The sequence below is a fragment of the Manis javanica genome, chromosome 6 (assembly GCF_040802235.1).
Source record: "Manis javanica isolate MJ-LG chromosome 6, MJ_LKY, whole genome shotgun sequence".
Lineage (NCBI taxonomy): Eukaryota > Metazoa > Chordata > Mammalia > Pholidota > Manidae > Manis > Manis javanica.
Genome location: NC_133161.1, coordinates 114,547,478 through 114,570,605, shown reverse-complemented (window position 1 = coordinate 114,570,605; position 23,128 = coordinate 114,547,478). Strand labels below are relative to the sequence as shown.

General features: G+C 42.5%; 1 protein-coding gene and 1 long non-coding RNA gene across 8 annotated transcripts in view; one reads left to right on the top strand and one right to left on the bottom strand.

Moving 5' to 3' along the window:
- ELMOD1 (ELMO domain containing 1) overlaps positions 1 to 15,889 on the top strand; it is an 84,792-nt gene extending 68,903 nt beyond the window's left edge. For all 6 annotated transcript variants that reach the window (XM_017641932.3, XM_037020354.2, XM_073239316.1 and 3 more), the window contains 2 exons: positions 4,234 to 4,367; positions 12,779 to 15,889. In XM_017641932.3, coding sequence (XP_017497421.2) covers positions 4,234 to 4,367; positions 12,779 to 12,951 — 307 coding nt within the window. In that variant the 3' untranslated portion in view covers positions 12,952 to 15,889. The remainder of the gene's footprint in view (positions 1 to 4,233; positions 4,368 to 12,778) is intronic.
- The window catches only part of LOC118972745 (uncharacterized), a 49,190-nt gene that overhangs the window by 19,852 nt on the left and 6,210 nt on the right, over positions 1 to 23,128 (bottom strand). Inside the window, exons 2-4 of one of the 2 annotated variants that reach the window (XR_005061826.2) lie at positions 18,325 to 18,452; positions 17,798 to 17,896; positions 11,372 to 11,463 (exon numbers count right to left, since the gene is read on the bottom strand). The exons of the other annotated variant lie outside the window; for it this stretch is intronic. This is a non-coding gene — a long non-coding RNA (uncharacterized lncRNA). Of the gene's footprint in view, positions 1 to 11,371; positions 11,464 to 17,797; positions 17,897 to 18,324; positions 18,453 to 23,128 lie in introns of those variants that run through there. 2 annotated transcript variants of the gene reach the window in all.

Genomic DNA, 23,128 nt, shown 5'->3' with positions numbered 1-23,128 from the left:
TTCCAGCTTGTTGGCATATAGGTGTTCATAGTAGTTTTTAATAATTCTTTGTATTTCTGTGGAGTCTGTCGTGATTTTTCCATTCTCATTTCTGATTCTGTTGATTTGTGTTCTCTTTTTCTTTTAATAAGTTTGGCTAGAGGCTTATCTATTTTGTTTATTTTCTCAAAGAACCAGCTCTTGGTTTCGTTGATTTTTGCTATTGTTTTATTCTTCTCAATTTTGTTTATTTCTTCTCTGATCTTTATTATGTCCCTCCTTCTGCTGACTTTAGGCCTCATTTGTTCTTCTTTTTCCAGTTTCAATAATTGTGATGTTAGACTATTCTTTTGGGATTGTTTTTCCTTCTTCAAGTGTGCCTGGATTGCTATATACTTTCCTCTTAAGACTGCTTTCACTGCATCCCACAGAAGTTGGGGCTTTGTGTTGTTGTTGTCATTTGTTTCTGTATATTCCTTGATCTCTATTTTGATTTGTTCATTGATCCATTGATTATTTAGTAGCATGTTGTTAAGCCTCCATGTGTTTGTGAGCCTTTTTGTTTTCTTTGTAGAATTTATTTCTAGTTTTATATCTTTGTGGTCTGAAAAATTGGTTGGTAGAATTTCAGTATTTTGGAATTTACTGAGGCTCTTTTTGTGGGCTAGTATGTGGTCTATTCTGGAGAATGTTCCATGTGCACTTGAGAAGAATGTATATCCTGTTGCTTTTGGATGTAGAGTTCTATAGATGTCTATTAGGTCCATGTGTTTTACTGTGTTGTTCAGTGCCTCCATGTCCTTACTTATCTTCTGCCTGGTGGATCTATCCTTTGGGGTGAGTGGTGTGTTGAAGTCTCCTAAAATGAATGCATTGCACTCTATTTCCCTCTTTAGTTCTGTTAGTATTTGTTTCACATATGCTGGTGCCCCTGTGTTGGGTACATATATATTTAGAATGGTTATATCCTCTTGTTGGACTGAGCCGTTTATCATTATGTAGTGCCCTTCTTTATCTCTTGTTGCTTTCTTTGTTTTGAAATCTATTTTGTCTGATATTAATACTGCAACCCCTGCTTTCTTCTCGCTGTTGTTTGCCTGAAATATGTTTTTCCTCCCTTGACTTTTAGTCTGTGCATGTCTTTGGGTTTGAGGTGAGTTTCTTGTAAGCAGCATATAGAAGGGTCTTGCTTTTTTATCCTTCTTTTACTCTGTGTCTTTTGATTGGTGCATTAAGTCCATTTACATTTAGGGTGACTATTGAGAGATATGTACTTATTGCCATTGCAGGCTTTATATTCATGGTTACCAAAGGTTCAAGGTTGGCCTCTTTAGTATCTTACTGCCTAACTTATCTCGCTTATTGAGCTGTTACATACACTGTCTGGAGATTCTTTTCTTCTCTCCCTTCTTATTCCTCTTCCTCCATTCTTCATATGTTGTGAGTTTTTTTCTGTGCTCTTTTTAGGAGTGCTCCCATCTAAAGCAGTCCCTGTAGGATGCCCTGTAGAGGTAGTTTGTGGGAAGCAAATTCCCTCAGCTTTTTCTTGTCTGGGAATTGTTTAATCCTGCCATCATATTTAAATGATAGTCATGCTGGATACAGTATCCTTGGTTCAAGGCCCTTCTGTTTCATTGCATTAAGTATATCATGCCATTCTCTTCTGGCCTGTAGGGTTTCTGTCAAGAAGTCTGATGTTAGCCTGATGGTTTTTCCTTTATAAGTGACCTTTTTCTCACTAGCTGCCTTTAAAACTCTTTCCTTGTCCTTGATCCTTGCCATTTTAATTATTATGTGTCTTGGTGTTTTCCTCCTTTGATCCTTTCTGTTGGGGGTTCTGTGTATTTCCATGGTCTGTTCGATTATTTCCTCCCCCAGTTTGGGGAAGTTTTCAGCAATTATTTATGCAAAGACACTTTCTATCCCTTTTCCTCTCTCTTCTTCTTCTGGTACCCCTATAATACGGATATTGTTCCGTTTGGATTGGTCACACAGTTCTCTTAGTGTTGTTTCATTCCTGGAGATCCTTTTATCTCTCTCTATGTCAGCTTCTATACATTCCTGTTCTCTGGTTTCTATTCCTTCAATGGCCTCTTGCATCTTATCTATTCTGCTTATAAATCCTTCCAGGGTTTGTTTCACTTCTGTGATCTCCTTCCTGACATCTGTTATCTCCCTCCGGACTTCATCCCATTGCTCTTGCATTTTTCTCTGCATCTCCATCAGCATGTTCATGATTTTTATTTTGAATTCTTTTTCAGGAAGACTGGTTAGGTCTGTCTCCTTCTCAGGTGTTGACTCTGTGATGTTTGTCTGCCTGTAGTTTCCTTTTCATGGTGATAGAGATAGTTTGCAGAGCTGGTACGAGTGGCGGCTGGAAGAGCTTTCCTTCTTGTTGGTTTGTGGCCTTCCTCTCCTGGGAGAATAGCGACCTCTAGTGGCTTGTGCTGGGCAGCTGTGTGCAGACAGGGCTTCTTCTTCTTGCCTGGCTGCTATGGAGTTTATCTCTGCTGTTGCTGTGGGCGTGGCCTGGCTCCGGCTGCTGCTCCAAAATGGTGGAGCTCCATTGGTGGGGGAGCGACCGGGACACTATTTATCTCCATAAGGGGCCTCAGTGCTCCCTGCTGCCCAGGGCGTTAGAGTGCCCAGAGATCCCCAGATTCCCTGCCTCTGGACTAAGTGTCCTGCCCTGCCCCTTTAAGACTTCCAAAAAGTACTCTCCAAACCAAAACAACAACAGCAACAACAACAACAACAAAAAAATCTTGCTTCCCTGTTTCCCTAGTATTGGGGTCCTTGTCCCTTTAAGACTTCCAACAAGCACTCACCAAAAAAAAAAAAAAAAAGAAATGGCCACTCCCGTTTCTTTGTTCTCCGGCATCAGCCTCAGGCACCTGCTCGCCAGTGCTGTTTCCCTAGTATCCAGGACCCCACGCATGCACTGTGTCTGCACTCTGGTCCGGATGGCTGGGGCTGGGTGTTCAGCAGTCCTGGGCTCCCTCTCCCTCCCTGCTGACCCCTCTCCTCCCCCCGGGAGCTGGCGGGAGGGGCACTTGGGACCTGCTGTGCCGGGGCTTTTATCTTACCCCCTTTGCAAGGCGCTGGGTTCTCACAGGTGTGGATGTGGTCTGGATGTCCTGTGTCCTCTGGTCTCTATTTTAGGAAGAGTTGTCTTTGTTATATTTTCATAGATATATGTGGTTTTGGGAGGAGATTTCTGCTGCTCTACTCACACCGCCATCTTGGCTCCGCCTCTGCAGTTGAATTTTTTAAGGAATTTTTTATATGTTTGCAGATTTATTTGTATGACGATAAGATACTATTTTGCCTTCGACCAACTGACAACGTTTAGAGAGTTTAACTAAATGGAAATGATTTTCAGAAGTCATCATTTAGAATTGTATTTGGTAGTTTTAAAGATCAATCAACAATCAGGCTATTAGATTAAAAATATAAAAGTTTTTTTTTATAATACCTCATTGCATCCATAATACCTCATTTTTTTTATAATACCTCATTTTTTTTATAATACCTCATGTTTGAACAGAGACATCCTTTTTTTCTTTTAATGTGCTGGATTTATATTACCAGAGAGAACTTAAGAACTCAGTTTGAACTAGTTTTTGATGAACATGTAGAAATTTATAGTTTTCCTCATATTCAAAGTAACATATGATTTATTATAGAAAATTTAGCAAATATAGGAGAGTAAAACAATCACCCCAATCTTATCACTCCAACATTCCCATATTAATATTTTGTTTCATTTCATTCTATCCTGTTTTCTGTGCACACAAACACAAAATGTGGGTATACAAAAATTTGTCTTGTTCTATACATAATCTTTTATATCCTGCTTAGTCTTTAGGAATGTAGTTTTTATTGGCTATAATATATAAGATTATCATAATTTGTTTCTCCAGTCATCTTTCTTAGAATATTTAAATAGTTTCTACATCTTTTCCATTATAAATAATGCTATAATGAATATCCTTGAATATAAAACTTTGTTCAATTTCTGTTTTTTTCTCCTGTATATTTGGAAATTGAATTACTTAATCAAAATATTTGAATTCTTAATTCAGTAATTACATTACTGAAATTTTCCAGTAAATTATAAAATTCAGGTAGAGAGGGAAGGACAACCTGCCACTCTGATAATTCAACAGTAATTTAAAAATCAGATTATCATATTTTATAATGCTTGTTTCCCATATGGGACACACAGTTGTTTTTATGCTTTGCACTTTACAGGTACTCATTTGCAATTGTGGGCATCAATATAACTGATCTGGCATACAATCTGCTTGTGAGCGGAGCTTTAAAAACTCATTTCTACAACATTGCCCCAGAAGCTCCAACACTGTCTCACTTCCAACAGACATTCTGTAAGTATCCTGTTGCTTAATTCTCAACATAGGTTTCTATAGAACCTGGAGGGCTCCAGACAGTGTCAAAGCTGAGAAATCTTTGCAATGTAGCTGCTTTGGGGCCTTTGAACAGCCTCCTTTCATTTGATTTTTTGTTATTGTTGTTTTCTCATTCAAAAACCTACACTAATAATTTTAGACATCAAATTAGACATCATGGATTTTCTTCTTTGCCAGCACTTACATAATATCCAAAGTATCAAATTCTGGTCTGCCTTAAAGATGTCCTGCGTGTCTCCCTCCCTCTGATCCGACGTGGCATAGCACTGACAGAGTGCAGGCTCTGCAGATAGCCTGAACTGACTCCCTGATGCATGTTCACTAACTTCTCTAAGCCTCAGTTATGTCATCAGTAAAATAAGAGTCATCTCCTCATAGAGTTGCTACAAAGATGAAATGAGATAGCGGATAAAAAGCTGTGTTAGCTAGCCACATAGTTTGTGCTCAGTGGACATCAGAAAGAGGAGGTGTGGTTTAGTAATACCGACAGTGGGAGAGCTGTTGCCGATATTACCTCTGCTGTTATCACTAGTACTGTTACAGAGGGTAGCATTTGCAGTCCCCTAAGAGTAGATGCTAGTAGACAGAAGTATTGGTGACCCTGAGCCACAACCTTATATTTTCTTTGCCTGAGGGGTTTCCTTTGGTGTTGCAGCTGTGTTGTTTCAGAAGAGAAAGACCAAGGCTGTGTAGCAGAGCCCCTGGGATGCTCTTCTCCATTCCTAGAGGCAGAATTCTAAATCTAGCTGCATGTCATGATCCTTGTGGGCCAGACACAAACCAGTTTGGAGGAGCATGGCTACAAAATCATCAAGTAGCCTAAGTCATTTAAAGGAGAAATGTCAGTTAAACCATGCTTGCTGAGGGCCTTGTACCTAGGCTTTCTTAGCAAGAAAATTAAAAAAGCTTCTCTCCTTCATGTTCCTTACAGCTTTTTCCTTGTGTTAAGTTGCTAAACAGGTCTGCTACTCTTTCTAAATGTGGTTAAGACACAGTTGTTCCACCCCAAACCCACTACAAGGGAGTATTGGTCCCTAGGTCATTTTTGGAATGTGATAAAGTCACAAGTTAACTGCAGTTTATTTCATCTAAACTCCTAAAATAATAATGATTCTTTTACCTGGGATTTTTATCTTCTTTTATATCTGTTCTTTCAAGACTTCTGGTTAAAGATGACATAATTAATGCATGCATCTGCTCTTTTCTGGAACTTCACTAAAGCCCATGTAAAAGGCTTTTTCTCAGAAAGCATAAACCCACAAGGACAGGAAAAATCAGAAATGAGGCAAGAGAAACTTACTTTGGAAGCTGAAAAATAGATTAAGTGATAACTGATCTAGTAGTCCTGAGAAAGCAAATCCCAAACAGGCAGTATGGAAAGGTAAGAAACAACCTGACAGTCCATAGGGCCCCCAGAAGGTTCAGGAATTGACAGCACTAGTTGTCTCTGACATAGGGTGAAGGCAGGACCAGAAACAGCAAGATTTCTTACAAGCATGTTAAGAAGTTCTTAGAGGCCCAGATCCCCTTCCCCAGGACACAGCTTCTGTCCTTCCCTCTCCCCAGCGGAGGCTGTGTAGATCATTCTCCAGAGAAGGAAAAATAAAATATCTCTATTGAAAATGGTGAGTAAGACCAAGATGCCCAGGCTCCTTCTCCTACCAAGTCCCTGTGACTTTGGCAGCCCACCAGGACCTTCTCTTGGGAATCTGAGCAGCCCAAGAGAGAACAGGTGGTGATGCTGACCCTCAATGAAACAGCCCAGCCACATCATGCCTCCACAGCTACGCTCACAGCCTACAGCCCTACTTGCATGCTCAGAGATTCTAGTCAGCTTTTAGTCCAGTTGCTTGGAAGTATGGGACATACGGAGTGGTCATATGTGGGTGACCTGACGGGCAGCTTCAGATTAGGTCCTAACTAATAGCCAGGATCCCCATGAAACGTGGAGATGCTGCCAGATGATTCCTGCCCCCCAGCTCTCAGGTCACCCCCAACCTTCAAATCTCCCCAGTTAGGACCCCAAACATTGTGGGTTTGTTCCTCCTGTGCCCTTTCTGAATTCCTAGCCTGCTGAATTCAGAGTAAATTAAAATGGTTATTTTTTATCCACTGGATTTTGGAATGATTTCCTAAGCAGAAATAGACAACAAGAAGAATAAGGTAAGCCTCAAGCATGAGCAAGAACCTAAAACAAGCAGAAATGAGGCCCCTAAAAGGAAATAGAAACTATGCAGGGAAAAGCTTCAAAAATATATATCGCTAATATCCCCAAAAAGAAAGAGAAGAAATTGCAACTATGAAACAAGAACAAGGTGCTGTAGAAAGAGCCTTCAAAGAACAGAAGAGTGCTCTTAGAAATTAAGAATCAAATAGCAGAAATGAAATCTCCAAAAATGATTAGAAAATAAAGCTGAAAACTCTCCCAGAAAGTATAGATGAAAAATGGAAAACAAAGGTTAAGAAATTAAAGGAAGTTTAATTTCTAGGAAGCCTTATATCTGAATAATAGTACCAGAAAAACAACAGTGAATCTAAGAGGAGGGAATCAAAGAAATAAATTTTTCAGAGTAAAGGATGAGGTTTCATATTAAACTATAAGCACCAGCATAACCATGGTCCACACCACTGTGAAATTTTGTGATACCAGCAAGAGATGATTCTAAAAATTATGAAAGGTGTTCCACAAAGAACTGGGAATCAAGATGACATTGGATTTCTCAACAGCAACATTGTATTCTAGGAGACAGTGGAATAATGTCTTCAAAAATTTAAGAGAATTTTTTTACTCTAAGGGAATATGATTCCAAATACAGAATTCTATGCCTACTCTAACTTACCAATTAAGTGTGGGAGTAGAATAAAGACATTTTTTAAATACAAGGTCTTAAACATTTTACTTCCTTATATCTTTATCAGGAAGCTTCTGAAGGACATATTTCCACAAAATAAGAGGAAAATCCTAAAAGGACCAAAAGAGGTCCAGAAAGCAGGAAATCTATCACAGGACAGAAGTGAAGAGAATCTTAAGGATGAATGTGAAGGGAAAGCCCAGGATGACATGTATCTGTGCAATAGGCTGAGAATAATAAATCCACATTTTAGCAGGTCAGAAGGCTCTGGGAGACACTCTTAAAAGAATATGAAGTTGATGGACTATCTACCGTGTTTGAACACACTGAGAGAGCCCTGGGTACTTGGGGAGGAGTTTAGGGTTAAACTAAGTAAGCAAACTAAGCAAATAAACAGGGCAGTTAGCAACACTAGGTAGAGAAAACTGTTAGAAAGTATGTGATAATGCAGTTGAAATAGGTTCAAGGGAGCTAAGTCATCTTCTATAAAGGGAAATTTAAAAAACCAAACAGTGGAAATCATGTGATTTAGAGCTATGGAGGTCAATAATCAGAAAAATCAGCGAGCATTGAAATGCTGCTTTAAGGAAGAGTGGTCGGGGCAGGGGTAGCTGCTGGTTTGTTGTTTTGTGTAACAAGACAAACGATCTGGCTCTAAACCATGTGCATGTATAACTTAGACAAAAAGCAAATTTGAAAATATATATGCTTTGTGACTTGTTAATGGGAAATGGAAACCCCATACATATGTGACTTTCCTACATAGTTGTCCTACTATGACAACTGGATGATTGATTATATTCACTGCTGCAACAAGTCTGACCACTTCCAACAAATATTACTCAAGTTTTAATACAGCTCAAGTTCTGTGCTGAGGAAGACAGGTATCTAAACAAACAATTAAACCATAGTGGGAAGAATTTTGTGATTAAGGAAGTAAGATATTGTTTTTCAAATTTGAAAAGACCTATGGCTGGCATAGCTCACTCACTCTGGGAGTCAGGGAACCTTTCCCAGAGCAGATGCCACTCTCCATGGGACCTGAAGGATGAGTGACAGTAAATAAATGAGTGGTGGCCAAGCGGTCCAGCCAGGGGAGTGGCACCGGCAAAGGCCACAAGACAAAGAATGTGGGGGATTCAAGGATGGAGCACAGGGTGTCGGGGAGGGCAGAGGGGACTGGAGGCGACAGTGGTAAGAGCAGGGAAGGGGAGGCCGTTTTTGAAGAGCTTTGAAAGCCGTTTGAAAGAGCATGAACATGTAGGTGAGCAAGGCTCCTCGCTTGTCTCCTCTCCCCTTGTACACACTCTGTGCTGTATCTACCACGTTCTTTAGGGAGCCGGGGAAGCAGTTTGAGGGAAAATAGAATGAGGTTAGTTCTAGGCATACCAGGGGTATGTTCCCTTTGGGAAATACCCCTGGAGCCGCACAGCGGGCATTCTGATGTCAGGCTCTGGGACTCTGAGGAATTTCGAGGACAGATTAGGAATTTATCAGCCATGAGGAGAAAACCAGAGCCACACAGTGAGGGAGCGCCTGTGGGAAGGAATCAGAATCACAGGGATTGACGATTAAAGACGGGAATACGTGGTTGTTCGCTGCTGTATCCTCAGCCAGAGCCTGACACAGAGTGGGTGCTCAGTGAATATTTGTTGAATGGATGGATGGGTGGACAGATAGGAAGCTAAAATATTGGATAATGACCTTTGCAGGAGAAGGAAGTCTAGGATCCCTGTAAAACTGTAGTCTTGGCCTGAACTGATGTGCTTCCAAGAGAACTCCCCCGGGTGAGTAAGCATGCAATAGGCTTATTCATTTCCCGAGGCCTTCCCGGGGTTAGAAACAGTAGCAGTCCCCCTATGGGTTGAGGAAGAGGTAGAGGGACTCAGGCCTTCCTGGGAGAAGCAGACTGCGCCCTGAGCGCATTGTTCCTGCATCGGACACGATCCGCCCTGCGCATCTCTTCTGTGATGTTCTTGCCCTTGCCTGCACCTTTCCGGTGTGCCTGCTGTCCGCTACGTGTGGGCAGCAAAGCGAGACCAAAATGCACTTGAGCAACAACAAATAGGCTGCAGACTTGGGCTGGAAAAGCAAAGTATTGTTTGAAGCAGGTATTCGTCTAGGTGGGCACACCATAGCTCTGTCATTCGGACGTAGCTGTGGGAGTCAGTGAGCTCCGCGCTGCATCCAGCCTAAAGGCCCGCTGGACATACAGCCCCGCCCAGTGACGTAAGGTAAGGTGCAGTGGGCGCAAGGAAAGCACGATGTCCAGAAGAGGAAAAAGCGTTTTCTTTGATCATCAAAAGAAGGAATTATTCAGTAGGAATACAAACCAAAAGAAGAGGCTGGAAGTGGCCGCTGGTACAGGGTAGAAGGGTGGCTATGTCAGGTCCTGGCTTCCAGCCTCCAGCTGTGATCATGTAGTTGTACACCGTTCTTATACCCCAAGCATCTACTCTAAGGCCTCTGTCTCATCTGTAAAATGAAGATTTATCAGCATTACCTACTCCACAAAGCTATTATAAGAAATAAGAGGGCCTGGCCTCTTGTTTCCTCCCTCGACCTTCTACACCACTTTGTTAGCTTCCTTAGCTTATCAGCTGAAACTCTCTACCTGGGTCTCTCTCTCCAAGAGGCGGAGTATTGGGCTGGCTGCACAGGAACTCTGCATTGTTCTTGCAGCTGTTACATATATGTTAGTTGGCACATGGGCCACCTAACTGATGACCAAACGGATTTATGAACACTCTTTAGGGTCATTTAAATGAGTAGAGTTTTATTATTATAATATGTACCCTGGAAGCCAAGCCACCATTTCTGCACTACAATTAAAATCTTGTTAGACAGTGTCTAATTATCTTCCTGATGGGATAGAGAAAGTTTCAGGGAATCAGTCTGCAAGCTTTATAGCTTGACTTCTGCAAACTTAAGAGGAAGAATCCTGAGAATGGTGTCAGATTATTAGCCACTCCCACCTCTACTCTTAATTCTAGCATGTCTCTTAAACCTTTCAAAATGATTTTCTGTAATTGCACGTAAGGAGGAAAACCGGGAAACCCAAATGGATCTGCATTCTTCTAAAACCCCGTAGCGTACCAGATCCCCTTTCGGAGTGAGCTGCCGGTGTGCCTGCACACTGGACCGGAGTGAATATTTTTATGTACCTTGTGGAAAAATGAACTCTTCATTAAAAGATGACTGTTCACAGTGCCTCTTCATTACTGTCAGTATGAGTAAAGACCTTATCACTCATATGATACTAATGAGATGCCTTTAATTCATCATGAATGATTTTAATTCACAGTATTGGAAACTGTATACAAAATAGCTCAGGTGTGTTTATTTTAGCGCAGAGGCCAAGTCAGCAAAATTATATGTATATTTTATACAGCAAAGAAGAAATTATAAATGATCACAGATTTTATTTAGAACCACAAAAATTATATAATATTTTGAAAGAAGCCAAGGGAACTTAAAAAGAGAGTATCTTCTTGATTGGTGGATCTCAAACTTTAATGACAGGAGATTAATCTTACTGAGCAGTGATGTCTGGTCTTCATTTTTAACAAATACCTATACCATTCTTGGGATCGTTGAGCATTTTGTCCAGTCACTGAGATGGACAGGCAATTGAATTCTGTTGGTTGGTTAAGATACTGAGATTGGGGAAACAAGGGCCTCTTGGTGGCACTACAGCAACCAGGATGATAAACAGACTCCCCGTCATGGCATGTGAGAAATGCTAAGGAGAAGTAGGGGTGCCTAACCTGGAAAATAGAGAAGCTCAGGATGTTAAAAGGCATTTCAAATACTTGAGTTGGAGAAGGATTGAATTTATTCCAAGAAATACAGGGCAACAGATTTTGGCCCAGTGTAAGAAAGGGCCTTTTGAGAATCAAGTTCTTCATCCCTGGAACAAGCTGACGTCAATCAATGCTGTTACCAGAAAACTTTAAGGCTGGATGCCACCTTGGGGAATCCAAGCACTGGATGGAGCAGAGACAGAAAGGATGGCTCCTGGGATCGCTGGTACCTCTGGGACTTCTACCATGTGAGCAGGCTCCTCTCACAGTGGCAGTGGACCCTGGCTTCCATAGCCCAGAGGCATTTGGGAGAAGATTGGCATCTGTCTGTCTCCATCTAGCGATGTTAAAGCCGTCATATCAGTTGATATGTGTGGAGGGCTCAAAGACAGTACAATCCTAAAAGAAATGGCACAGTTAACCCCCCAAAAAAGGTAAAATAAATTCTCTCTACTACCCTTCCTCCTGTAGTTGTAGGGAGACCACATCCTTAAAGAGGTACAAGCATGTTTAACAAGGTAATGAGAAGTCGGGTGAGTGTGGAAGTGGACCAACATCTGGCAGTGTGTGCTGGGAAGGGGGAGGGAAGGTCGCTTCTAATTTTGTATTACAGTAAGATATGAATAAATACTTTTAAAAATCTGCTTATGGAACTGTATTAAAGGTTTTCCCATGAGTAGCTAGTTACCAGAAAAACAAAAACCACTGATTTTTTTTACTATTAGAATTGAGTATGTTTGTTCCAAAACTCTCTTCCCCTTGGTGCTCGCTCCTCTCCCGCGGATGTGAAGAGCTAGTAAAAGAACCCGGTTTCTGGCTCCGGAATGCTTGCTCCTATTTTCTACTACCTTCTAACATCAAAACAAAGAAAAACTTGTAGAATGTTTGGCTTTCTTTTTTTTTTTTTCAACTAGGTTTTATTTCCTTAACTATTTTTTCCACTACGAATAGAAGTGCATGACCTTGCAATAGGTTGACTACATAAAAATCTATTGGTGTCTTTTTAAAAAGCAATTTGTAGTTCAGTCATAAACGTGGTGGAAAGAAGGGGCACAGTGGGGAGGGGGCAGGGATGGATTCTCCTGTCAGGTACTTAACAAGCACCCCAACATTTTTCCAAATCCAGATCATTCATAGCTAACGTCTTTGAGACACTAAAGTATTTGAATATGAAATTATGCTTGAGAGCAGGGAAGTCTTATTAACAAAATTACATGTACTTTAAGGACCAGTCTTGTGTTGTTCAGAGTTGATTTACAATTTTTATTGCCTCATCTAATTGTCAGAATACATTTGTTTGATTTAGGATAATTTAAAACTTTACTCAAATCAAATGTCAGAAGAAAAATGGCTGAGTGAATATATTTTGAGAAATCAGGCCATTATGTTAATTTAATCAAGAGGGGAGGGAAGAAATACTCACTAGTGGCCTTTCAGAATATGTTCCAGTTATGATTCATGTTCAAGAGATGGCAGATTGATTTGTCTTCCTGTTTAAGAAAGGTTAGAATAATTCCAGGACCAATTGCAAAAATCTTGCTTCCACTGCACTGCTTTTAAAGAATAATTTTTAACAGTAGTATTTTGATCTCTTCTTTGAGCTCCCAGGTTGTTATTATTTGGCCTGACATTCTCTTTCAGCATTCAGGGTGATTCTGAGTGTGATTAAGGACTTTTTTCTCCTGCATTTTTATCACTGTCTTATCTCTAACAGGCTATTTGATGCATGAGTTTCATAAGTTTTGGATTGAAGAGGACCCCATGGACATAATGGAATTTAATCGTGTGCGTGAGAAATTCCGCAAGAGGATCATAAAACAGCTTCAGAACCCAGACATGGCCTTGTGCCCGCACTTTGCTGCCTCAGAAGGGCTCATCAACATGTAGTCACCCACGTGGTTTACATGGGTATCCCGGACACTGCCTCATTGTCATAGTAGATCTCTGCTTAAGCCTCAGCTCATGCACTGAATGCACACAGTGATTGTATGCATGCCTTTTGGTACAGTATTTTCATCTCTTGGTCATAATTACCAGAACCCCAGATACTCCTATTTCTGGAGTATCTGTCGTCCAGTGACTGTTTATATCATGGAATTATGCAGTGTTACATCTTGCCTTGACACCCAGGGATGGAGAGAGTTTTCTATTTTTTTAGGTTGTTTTCCTCCCCCTCATAATTCAACATCGAAGAATTGTATTTCTCTAGCTGTATTTTGTATGTAAGAGAATTAGCTGAATCTTGTCCTGTGAAAGCCTTTTAATTTATTGCTATTTCATGACTACTGCCGCTATCTCTTCAAGCCAGGTTCATGCTTGGACCTAATTCCAATAAAGTATAAGACTTTAAAATAATACAAACAGACAGACACATGATAAGCCAAACCATTCCTGTAAACACAGCTGGCTTCATGAAATGTAACATGTAATAAGGCTTACAAGAAGCAAATTTAGGTAGGTGCTGTTTTGTTGGGAGGACAGCAGGATAATACTGCAGCTTACCCCAGTACAACTGTTTTATAGCCACTCACCTGGATATAAAATTATTTTATTCCTATAATTTTACTACCTTGGATGCCTAAATATGTGTATGATGCTTGGAGCCTCAGAAAGGAAGTATGCATACTTCAAAAGCTGCAAAATGTTTTTCACTGCCTGCCTCTTGCCAAACTCAAGAGCTACACCCTGGCACTATTCTGATCCAAGCATCTGTGCTTGGGGAACTGAGTACTGACGGGTTCATTTTATATGTCAAACTACAATTTTCAAGAAAATGTGTTGCAAGAGAGGAACCTAGGCTATGCTATTCTGTAACACTTCTTGAAAATAACGACCTTGTCTTGTATCAATGGAAGAAGAAAATTGCTTGGAGGGAGAGAAACATCAAATCATTCCAAAAACTGCTAAAAATCATTTTAGAAACCATGACTTAGTTTGGAACTATGATTGTAGTCTGTTGAATAGTATTTACCATGGCATTTCATACCCATGGTATTTTATACCTTCTATCAATTTTAGTATTATTAGACGTTTGTGTAATCACTTGCTTTTTTAAATGAATTTTGAGTACTGCCTGTCAGTTATACGAATAAACTACATGTCATTCTACTGTAACATACAGTGGATGTCTTTTAATACAGCTTCTGAATATGCAAATATGTGAGTGGGTACAATGTTGAAGACAGACAGCCTAGAGCTGAATATAAATCATGTCCTCACCGAGGGTAACCAGGTGTAAATTAGAATGTGTCATGTCTGAGAGACTTTAATGACTCGACGCCTAATAGTGTTCTCATGAAAGAGTAAAATCCAGCTTTTTCTTTGTCATTTCCCACACAGCCTGTTTGTCTACTGTTAGATGGCTGACAAAGGAAACTCTTGAGTTCAGCAAGAGGCAGGCAGTGAAAAAACTTTTGCAGCTTTTGAAGTATGCATACTTCTTTTCTGAGGCTCCAAGCATCATGAAGCTGCCTGTTTCTTGGCCTTGCAGGCCCCTCTGGGATGTTGCCATCCTGCCCCTTTCGGCTGTGTGCCAGGTGACCTTACTGTGCATTGCATCTGTTCCCTTTCCTAGAAAGGGGGCAGGAAGGGGCTGCTGAACACATGGTGTGTACCCTGAGTAACGAGAAGAACCCACATTCCTCTCCAGAGGAAGGGAGAATTTGTGCATCTGGTCAGTAGCCGGTCTTGGGGGCTCTGACTTCTCACTGCAGCTGGAGCTGCCATACGTGAAGGCATCAATCCATGCCCAGTACAAACTTCGTCAGCCACATGTGTGCATTGTCTCTTTCTGTGCATTGTGGTCCTCTGTTACCGACCTGGCTTGATAGTATGTGACACTGACACCAGCTCATGCCTCTTCCATTGAGGTAGAGGTAGTTGATGGTAACAGAGCTGGGAGTTTTCCCTCCCTGCTCCTTGAATGATTTCTCTGTTATATCTTAACATGGCTGCACAATTTTAGGATGAACAAACTCTGCCAGCAACTTAGAATTCTGAGTATTATTAGATTTTTCCTTCACACCTCTTTATGGAAGATGCATTCTACCCAGTAACATGAAGTGAGGTGAGAAAAAAAAAGAGGAGAAGGTTTAAGAAGCATAAAAAAATGTGTGATGTGTGTGTGTGTGTGTTTCCCTTGAGCATTCTTAGCTTACTTTGACTTATTCCGCTGAAAGAGGGTTGACCACTTAAAATGTAAATTATGTAGCAAACCTCTTCCAAGTTTTCCAAAACACTATTTGCTCTGATAAAAACGCTTTCCAGTTCACACTATAGAAAGAAAATTCTTTGAGGCACCATTTCTGAAAATTATGACTTCAGTCTGACTTTCCTTCTTACAATTCCTGTTTATTGTATCGAAAAATATATATATATTTTTGCTTGGTAATCCACCATCTTTTCTATTTGAAAAGAAGCTTAGGTACATACCAATACCAAAAAATAGGATGACCTTACAGTATGTCTTCCAAACCAGAACACTTTTGAGAGATACAGAGGATGTAATAATTCCTTAAGGACAGTAGAGTAAACTGGGACAGTCTAATGAAACTGAAATGTTGGAGACCAAGGGAGACCAAATAGCCGTAAGAACAGATTGTCTGCTCACAGCTCAATTAGGCAAATTACAACCAATTTCTTCACTTTCTAACATCCAGCAGGAGAGGCACACCACAAGGACATAGGCGTCCTGATATCCACGGTACTGCCCAAAACACTGGCAGGCCATCAGATGTCTGGGCACGGGCTGAGCGCAAGGGCAGCTGAGCAGGCTGAGTTTACAGGAAACTGGCACTGGGAAATAAAACCTGGCGATCAAACTCCATGGCTGCTGATTTTCTTGATCCATAAAGGTATGGGGTAGGATCCAAACTGAATGGGAATGAGGAGGTGACCAGTTTGTGGGGAGTGTGGGGAAATGGAGAGGATAAAAAAGGGACAGAAAAAAAGGAAAGGGCCTAGGCCCATGATCAGATCTAGGAAACTTTGAGCCGTGGTGACACGTGCTATCAAACCAAACTGATAGCCTAACACACCATGGAGCTTGACAGAAGTAACTGCCCTAACTTAGAAACAAAATGGGAGAAAAGGAGAGCTGGGTGTCACATCAGGCACTCAGATCTGAAGGAGACCCTGGTATGGGTTCCTTCACAAGAACTGACATAAAGAGTTCTGGGGCCGTGGGCCAGGACGCAGTGGCCTTTTGCTTGCATTACTTCATCTCCTCAACGACATCCAAAGTTAAGTTGTGTGCTTGCTTGTTTTTCTAGACAAACAGGCTTAGAAAATTGAAATACATTGCCAAAATTCACAAGAAAAAGAAAACCACAATGAGATATCACCTCACACCTGTTAGAATGGTTATTATCAAAAAGATAAGAAATAACAAGTGTTAGAATGTAGGGAAAAGGGAGCCCTCCTACACTGTTGGTGGGAGTGTCAATTGGTGCAGCCACTGTGGAAAGCCATATGGAGTTTCCACAAAAATTTTAAAATAAAACTACCATAGGATCCAGCAGTTCCACTTCTGCATATTTATCCAAAGGAGATGAAAGCACTAACCAAAAAAGATAAATGCATCCCCATGTTCACTGCAGCATTACTCATACAATAGCCGAGATGTGGAAAGCAACCTAAGTGTCTATCAATAGATAAGTGGATAAAGATACATGCATATGTTTTTGCATGTGTGTGTGTGTATATATGTGTGTGTATTTATATTTATAAAAGGAAATAAAAAAGCCATAAAAAAGGAAATTATGCAATTTGTGACAACATGGGTGGACATTGAAGACACTATGCTAAGTGAAATAAGTCAGAGAAAAATAAGTATACAATCTCACATGTGGGATCTTTTCAAAAAAATGAACTCATTGATACAGAGGACAGACTGGTAGTTGCTAGAAGCAGAGGAGTGGGAGAGGGGGATGAAAGTGATCAAAAGATACCAAAAAATAACCCAAGACAAGTGAATGGCACAGCAAGATGGTGAGCCCAGGGTCTTAAGCCCTGACTTTTGATCATCATGCTGTCTACCTGACTGGAATTGCTCCTCACTGTCTGGGGGATTATAGATACATGCACATACCCACTCCCCAAGCGATACCGTCTGTGTAAATGATGTTTCTTGCTCAGATATCCTCAGGATGCATTCCTGCCTGCAGATCACAAATGCTGCCATACTGTCTCTCAGGACTCCCCACATTTTGGGTCAGAATTTCTTCCTTGATACATGAAGAATTCTGACATGATTGAGACCTCTGTCTCCTGACCCCTTTCTCTCTCAAGAGCCCCAGAATCCTCCCTCTGGCTCCTCTGTGGGAAACCTCAGCGAGATGGGCCTGGAGGCTGTGGGTGTGATGTGCTCAGACTGGGAGCTGTAGAGCACTTCTTTTCTTTTTCTTCTTTTTTTTGTTGAAGTATAGTTGATACACAATATTATATTGGTTTCAAGTATACAACATAGTGCTTCAACATTACCTACATTATTACATGCTCACCGACTACTGTAGTTACTATCTGTCAACCAGAAAGATGGAAAGACGTTACAGAGCTATTGACTATATTCTCTGTGCTATACTTTCATCCCCATGACTAATTTATATTATGATTTTATGCCTCTTTATCCTAAAGGGCATTTCTATGGAAAGAGAAACATATAAAACCTCAGACATACAGACTCCTTGTAAATAAAACATTTCTTTCACTGCTGAAATTCTTGTGCCCCATTTACCTGATTCAGCTTCCAGAATGCTATCGCTCACAGGCACACTAGCAGGTGTGTGTCATCTGCTAACATCCTTGGTTCTTCCCAGAAACTTCACATAGATGGCTAGGAGAGGGGCCAGGGAAGGGTTATAAACAATGAAACGTTTTCTGTGATACCTTTCCATTATTTTTTCTATTACATACCTAGCACTATGGTCTGCTGTTCAAAAGAGATCATAGAAAAAAGTTTATGGCAACTAGGAAAGTGAGGCACAGAGAAGAAAAAGCTGAATGAAATTTGTAAGACAACAGTTAAACCCAGGGTGAATACAGACGGGCTCCTTCATGACTGCCACCCACCACACAGGGGGTCAGATGAATTCCACAGCAACTCAAGGCATGGCTTTGGGAATATACTTTAGCAGGGAAATTCCTAAGGGAATCATCAGCAAGATAAAAGAAGGTGTGAATGCCGTAGGCCTGAGTTCAGGTGGATGGCCGCCAGCCTGCTGTTGTCCTCCCCGAAGGCAGCCTTGGCAGAGGAGATCTGACCTGATCACTTTGTAGCTAGGCAGTCTGAATCTGGCTGCCAGCTGCGCAGTCCCTGCAGACTGTAGGGTCTCTGAGATGTCGCCCTTGGGGAGGAAACCTTTGGTCTTCAGGGAAGCTGAGCTTGGCTTCTGAGGGGAGAGAAAAGAGCCTTCAGGCGCAGCTGGTTTGTCCAAGCGGCCCCCCTGAGAGAGCTCATGAGTTATTTTGGGACAAATCTCCTCATATCACTCCCATACACTGACATTTTAGATATATTAGCTCTTTTGTGCCAAGTGTATAGCAATTACCAAGGAATAGGGACATCAAAAGCCTCCAGCTGTATTATATTAAGAGTTACATAAATCCACTTTTGGTTAAGTTTTTAGGATTTCTGCAGAGAACAGAAGGAAGATACTAGCAGTCAGAAAATCTATGTTGTAGTGTGCATGCTGCTAAATTTACATAAACCAATGAATTACCCTCTGTGACTTTGGTGTTACCATCTATAACAGGAAAATAATAATGACAGCTCTGCTTCAAAGGATTATTGTAAGGGTTGAAATCAGATAAGCTATCATTAGTTAAAGTGCTTGGGAAACTCCAAAGTACTAGTTAAACACATGTTTAGTTATAGTTCATTTTTATCCATTTAGTTTTTGGTTATGAACTTATTCTAACAGGATATAAGCTATAAAATTTGTTCTTGTAGCCAGTGACCCCTGTTAATTCAATTCAGCAAATATTTATTGAGAACTTTTTTTTGTGCCAGGCACCATGCCAAATCTGGTGATAAAATGAGAAACAAGACAGTGTCCTGCATCTCATGGACCTCATACTCCAGAACTAGTGCTTTGCTTCTCAAAATCTGGTCTTTGGACCACTGACATGGGCATTGTTAAAAATGAATCATTGCATTTATAGCATCTTACTACACTGATGGACAGTGACTGTAATGGGGTATGTGGGGGGCTTGATAATAGGGGGAGTCTAGTAACCATAATGTTGTTCAAGTAATCATACATTAATATCAAAATTAAAAAATTAAAAAATGAATCATTGCAGCCTCCTCTCCAGACCTACCAACCAAGAATCTTCATCATAGCACTGTCCCCAGGTGATGCATTGTGCACTTTAAAGTTTGAGAAGTGCTGCTCTAGAAAACACTGGTCTGAAACCTGACAAGATTTAGTGTCAGCTGTTAATGGCTTAGAAGTAAATCAAACATTCCCTTTGTTTTCCCTCAGCTTATTCTGTCCGTATAATTTCGCCCATGCCTAACTCTAACAAGGGGCTGCTGCATGTTCTGTTTTGTCATTGCCCAGAGGTGTCAACAACAGCGTGGAGAAGGAGGAGGGCTGCTATGAACTCAGTGTTTATGTTCCCTGCAAAAGTCAGCTGTTGAAATCCTAACCCCCAAAAGTGATGATATTGAGGGTGGGGCCTTTGGGAGGTGATGAGGTCCTGAGGGCGGAGCCCTCATGAACGGGATTGTACTATGCTAAGACACACAAGAGAGCGTTCTCTCTCTTTCTCTACCTGTGAGGACACCGTGAGAAGAGGGCCAGTCTCCAAGCCTATAGATGGGTGCCCTCACCAGACGGTGGAGCTGCTGGGACCTTGATCTGGGACTTCGCAGCCTCCAGAACAGCAAGAGACAAATGTTTATTGTTTAAGACATTCTGCCAATGGTTCTTGAGGATGGCCTGCCCTCCTACCCCAAGTGCTTCTTGAGAAGCTTCCTACAATAGCCAAAGCTGATGCTGCCCCAGATGCACATTCCCACGGATGGCCATTTTCAAAGAGTTTCCAGTTCTCTCAAGACGTGTGCAGGGTGGCCAGCTGCCTACATGCTGGAGAAAGCAAGTAGAGTCTTCTCATATTAGCTGAACTTTTTCCCTCACTGAACAGAAACTACTGGGTGCAACTTGGCAACTATTCAAAGAAGGTATTTGAAGTGTGAACCTTGTGCTTCTTAGAGCGAGCTCAGGAGCCTTAAAGTGGAGATCACAGTGACAGGACTCGGCCGCCTAAGGGTTCTGGCCCTATTTTAAGAGAGCACCAAAATATTTTCAGAACAAGGTAGGGCAAAATCTCAAAGACTAACAACAATCAGAACCATTTTTCATAATCTAGAATAAGATAGAAAATTTAAATCAACTTAAAATGCTAGCCAATTATAAGAAAGCTACTAAAATGTCATTATGAAACTGCTGGGCTTGAGGTTACATTTATCCTTACCAGAGCCACATAGTTAATCTCCCAGCTTTAGGTCTTTTCCTTGCCTACACTCGTGTTCCTTGAAGGGTCCCCACCAGTAAGATGGCAAACTTCCGGCTTCTCTTCGGGGTCCTCAGTTCCCGCCGGCGCCACCTGAAGCCCAATCACCTCTCGCCCCCCTCCCAATCCCAGCACCTAGCCAACAGCCACCAGCCCCGTAGAAGTGACACCTCAATCAATTCATGCCCCCTCCTATATAACCCAGCACCTTTCCCTAATAAAGCGGAACTCTCCGGTGAATTGCTGCTATGTGTCGCTCCTTTCCTTTCATTGGTGCCGAAACCCGGGAGACGGGACACCCCAACTGGGCCCCGTCTTCCCCCGACACCAGCAGCAGCTTGCCCTCGTCCTCTTTTTCCGGCGCTGGCTCATCACACTCACCACTCCTCTCTGGCCTTTAGGTAAGTTTCCCCCCCGGAGTGGGCCACTCTTCCCCAAGCTATCGCAGTGCCATTGACCGTGATTATCCGGCAAGGCCCTGACGCTTGGGGATGAGGAGGGAACCCCTCAGGCCCCTCCCCAAACAGACATAAATCCCCGACTCAGGCCTTCACGGCTGCGGCCAACTCTCAGGCACCCCCCTCCAACAGCCATAAATGAGGTGACTCCTTTGTGGATGAGAATGCTCCCCTTTCCCCCCCTCCTCCTTCTGCTCCGTCCGCCGAAAACGCCTAGCACTAGGTACCTCGTGACTCCGGCACTCTGCCTTCTTAGGGAAGTCTGGGTGACGACCCACACTTCCCAAGAAATTCCGACTCGTATACGAGTTTCCGCAGACCACCAAGGATCATCGGGGACGCCCTTTGTCTCCTTGTGGTCTGCTTCCAGTCCGAGGATCTCCATTCGTCTTCCCCTGTTTGTCTCCTTCTCTGTCCTTTACCATGGGAGCCTCCTCATCCCTCCCTGAAAGTTCACCTCTTGAATGCCTGCTTAAGCATCTGGCTACCCTCTCCCTGATGCCTGATATAAAACCAAAACTTCTCCGTAAATATTGCTCCCAAGATTGGCCGACAGACCCCCTAGACAATAAAAACCAATGGCCTGCAGGGGGAACTCTTGATCCTAACATCACTCGCGATCTTTTTAACTACTGCCAGCGCCTGAAAAAATGGAAGGAGATTCCCTATATCGAAGCTTTCCGCCTCCTCCTCTCCCCGCCCCCTCCCAAGTTTTCCTAGCCTGCAAGCCGCCGCCCCCGAAGAAGCCTCCCGTTCACTCCCTTCCCCTTCTTCTCCTACAACAGCCCTTCTCCCTTCCTCCCCAACCATCTCCTCCCCCCATCTCACCTCCTCCACCTTCACTCCCTGCAGATAAAGCCTGAGCCTTTCAACCCCCCTTTAACTAGGTCCCAAGAGCCTCCTCCATCTTTGCCCTCATCACCTGTTTCTCCCCTGTTAGGGACCGCCTTTGTCTTCTCACATGTTTGTAGAGAGAATGGGAAAGCACCTCCCCCCATGTCTGAACGCAGCATGGGAAAGCACAAGCTAGAGAACAACTGGTGCAGTCCTTAGAAGTTATCTGTCCACAAAAACATATCTTGCCAAGACTCCTCACTCTGAAAATAGGGAGACCTTGAAGATGTGTAGAAACACCGCCCCTGCTTCTAGCTATGCCCTTCCCCCACTTGCCGATGTGGCAGGAATAGAAAACAACGCACTCCATAAGCAATTAACTGGAGCCCTGCTGTAGCTCAGTAGAGCATGGGACTCTTAACCTCAGAGTCATGAGTTCAAGCCCAACTAAAGCAGCAGAGGCAAGCAGCTGGGCTGCTAGCTGGCGACATGTGGGTCCGATTCTATCTTTCTTTATTTTCTTTGCCCCCCTTCTGCACTTCAGGACCTGCTCGACTAGGCACGGCTAGACCGCGTCACTCCCCCACAGACTGAGCCAGAACCCTTCAGTCCCCCTCAGACTCAGTCCCGAGAGCCTCCCAAAATTATCGCCCCCCTCCGGGAGGTAGCAGGATCCAAAGGCATCGTGCGCGTTCATGTCCCTTTCTCCTTAAGAGATTTAGCCTAACTAGAGAAACGCCTAAGTTCCTTTTCCACTGATCCCATGACATACATCAGGGAGTTTCAATAGACCCTCCAGTCTTACAGCCTCACACATCATGACATTTTCATGCTCCTGGCCAATACTCTCCTCCCTGAAGAGCGTAGACGAGTTTAGGACTTCGCCCAAATGCAGGCTACTGAAACCCACAGGACTGACCCCACCTATCCCCCTGGCCCCACTGCTGTCCCCGAACAAGACCCACACTGAAATTATAACACCGCCATGAGTCTCCGCTCTCGAGATATTTTTGCCTCCTGCTTAATAGCAGGTCTGAAAAAGGGCAGCTTGTAAAGTAGTCAATTTTCAAAAGCTCCAAGACATAATTCAAAAGAGAGATGAAATCCCCTCCGAGTTCTTAGACAGACTCACTCAAGCCCTATTACAGTATACCAGCCTGGACCCAGAAACACCTGAAGGAAGACATGTCCTTATGACATACTTCCTAGCTCAATGCAAACCCGACATTAAAGCTAAACTCAAAAAGTTAGAACAG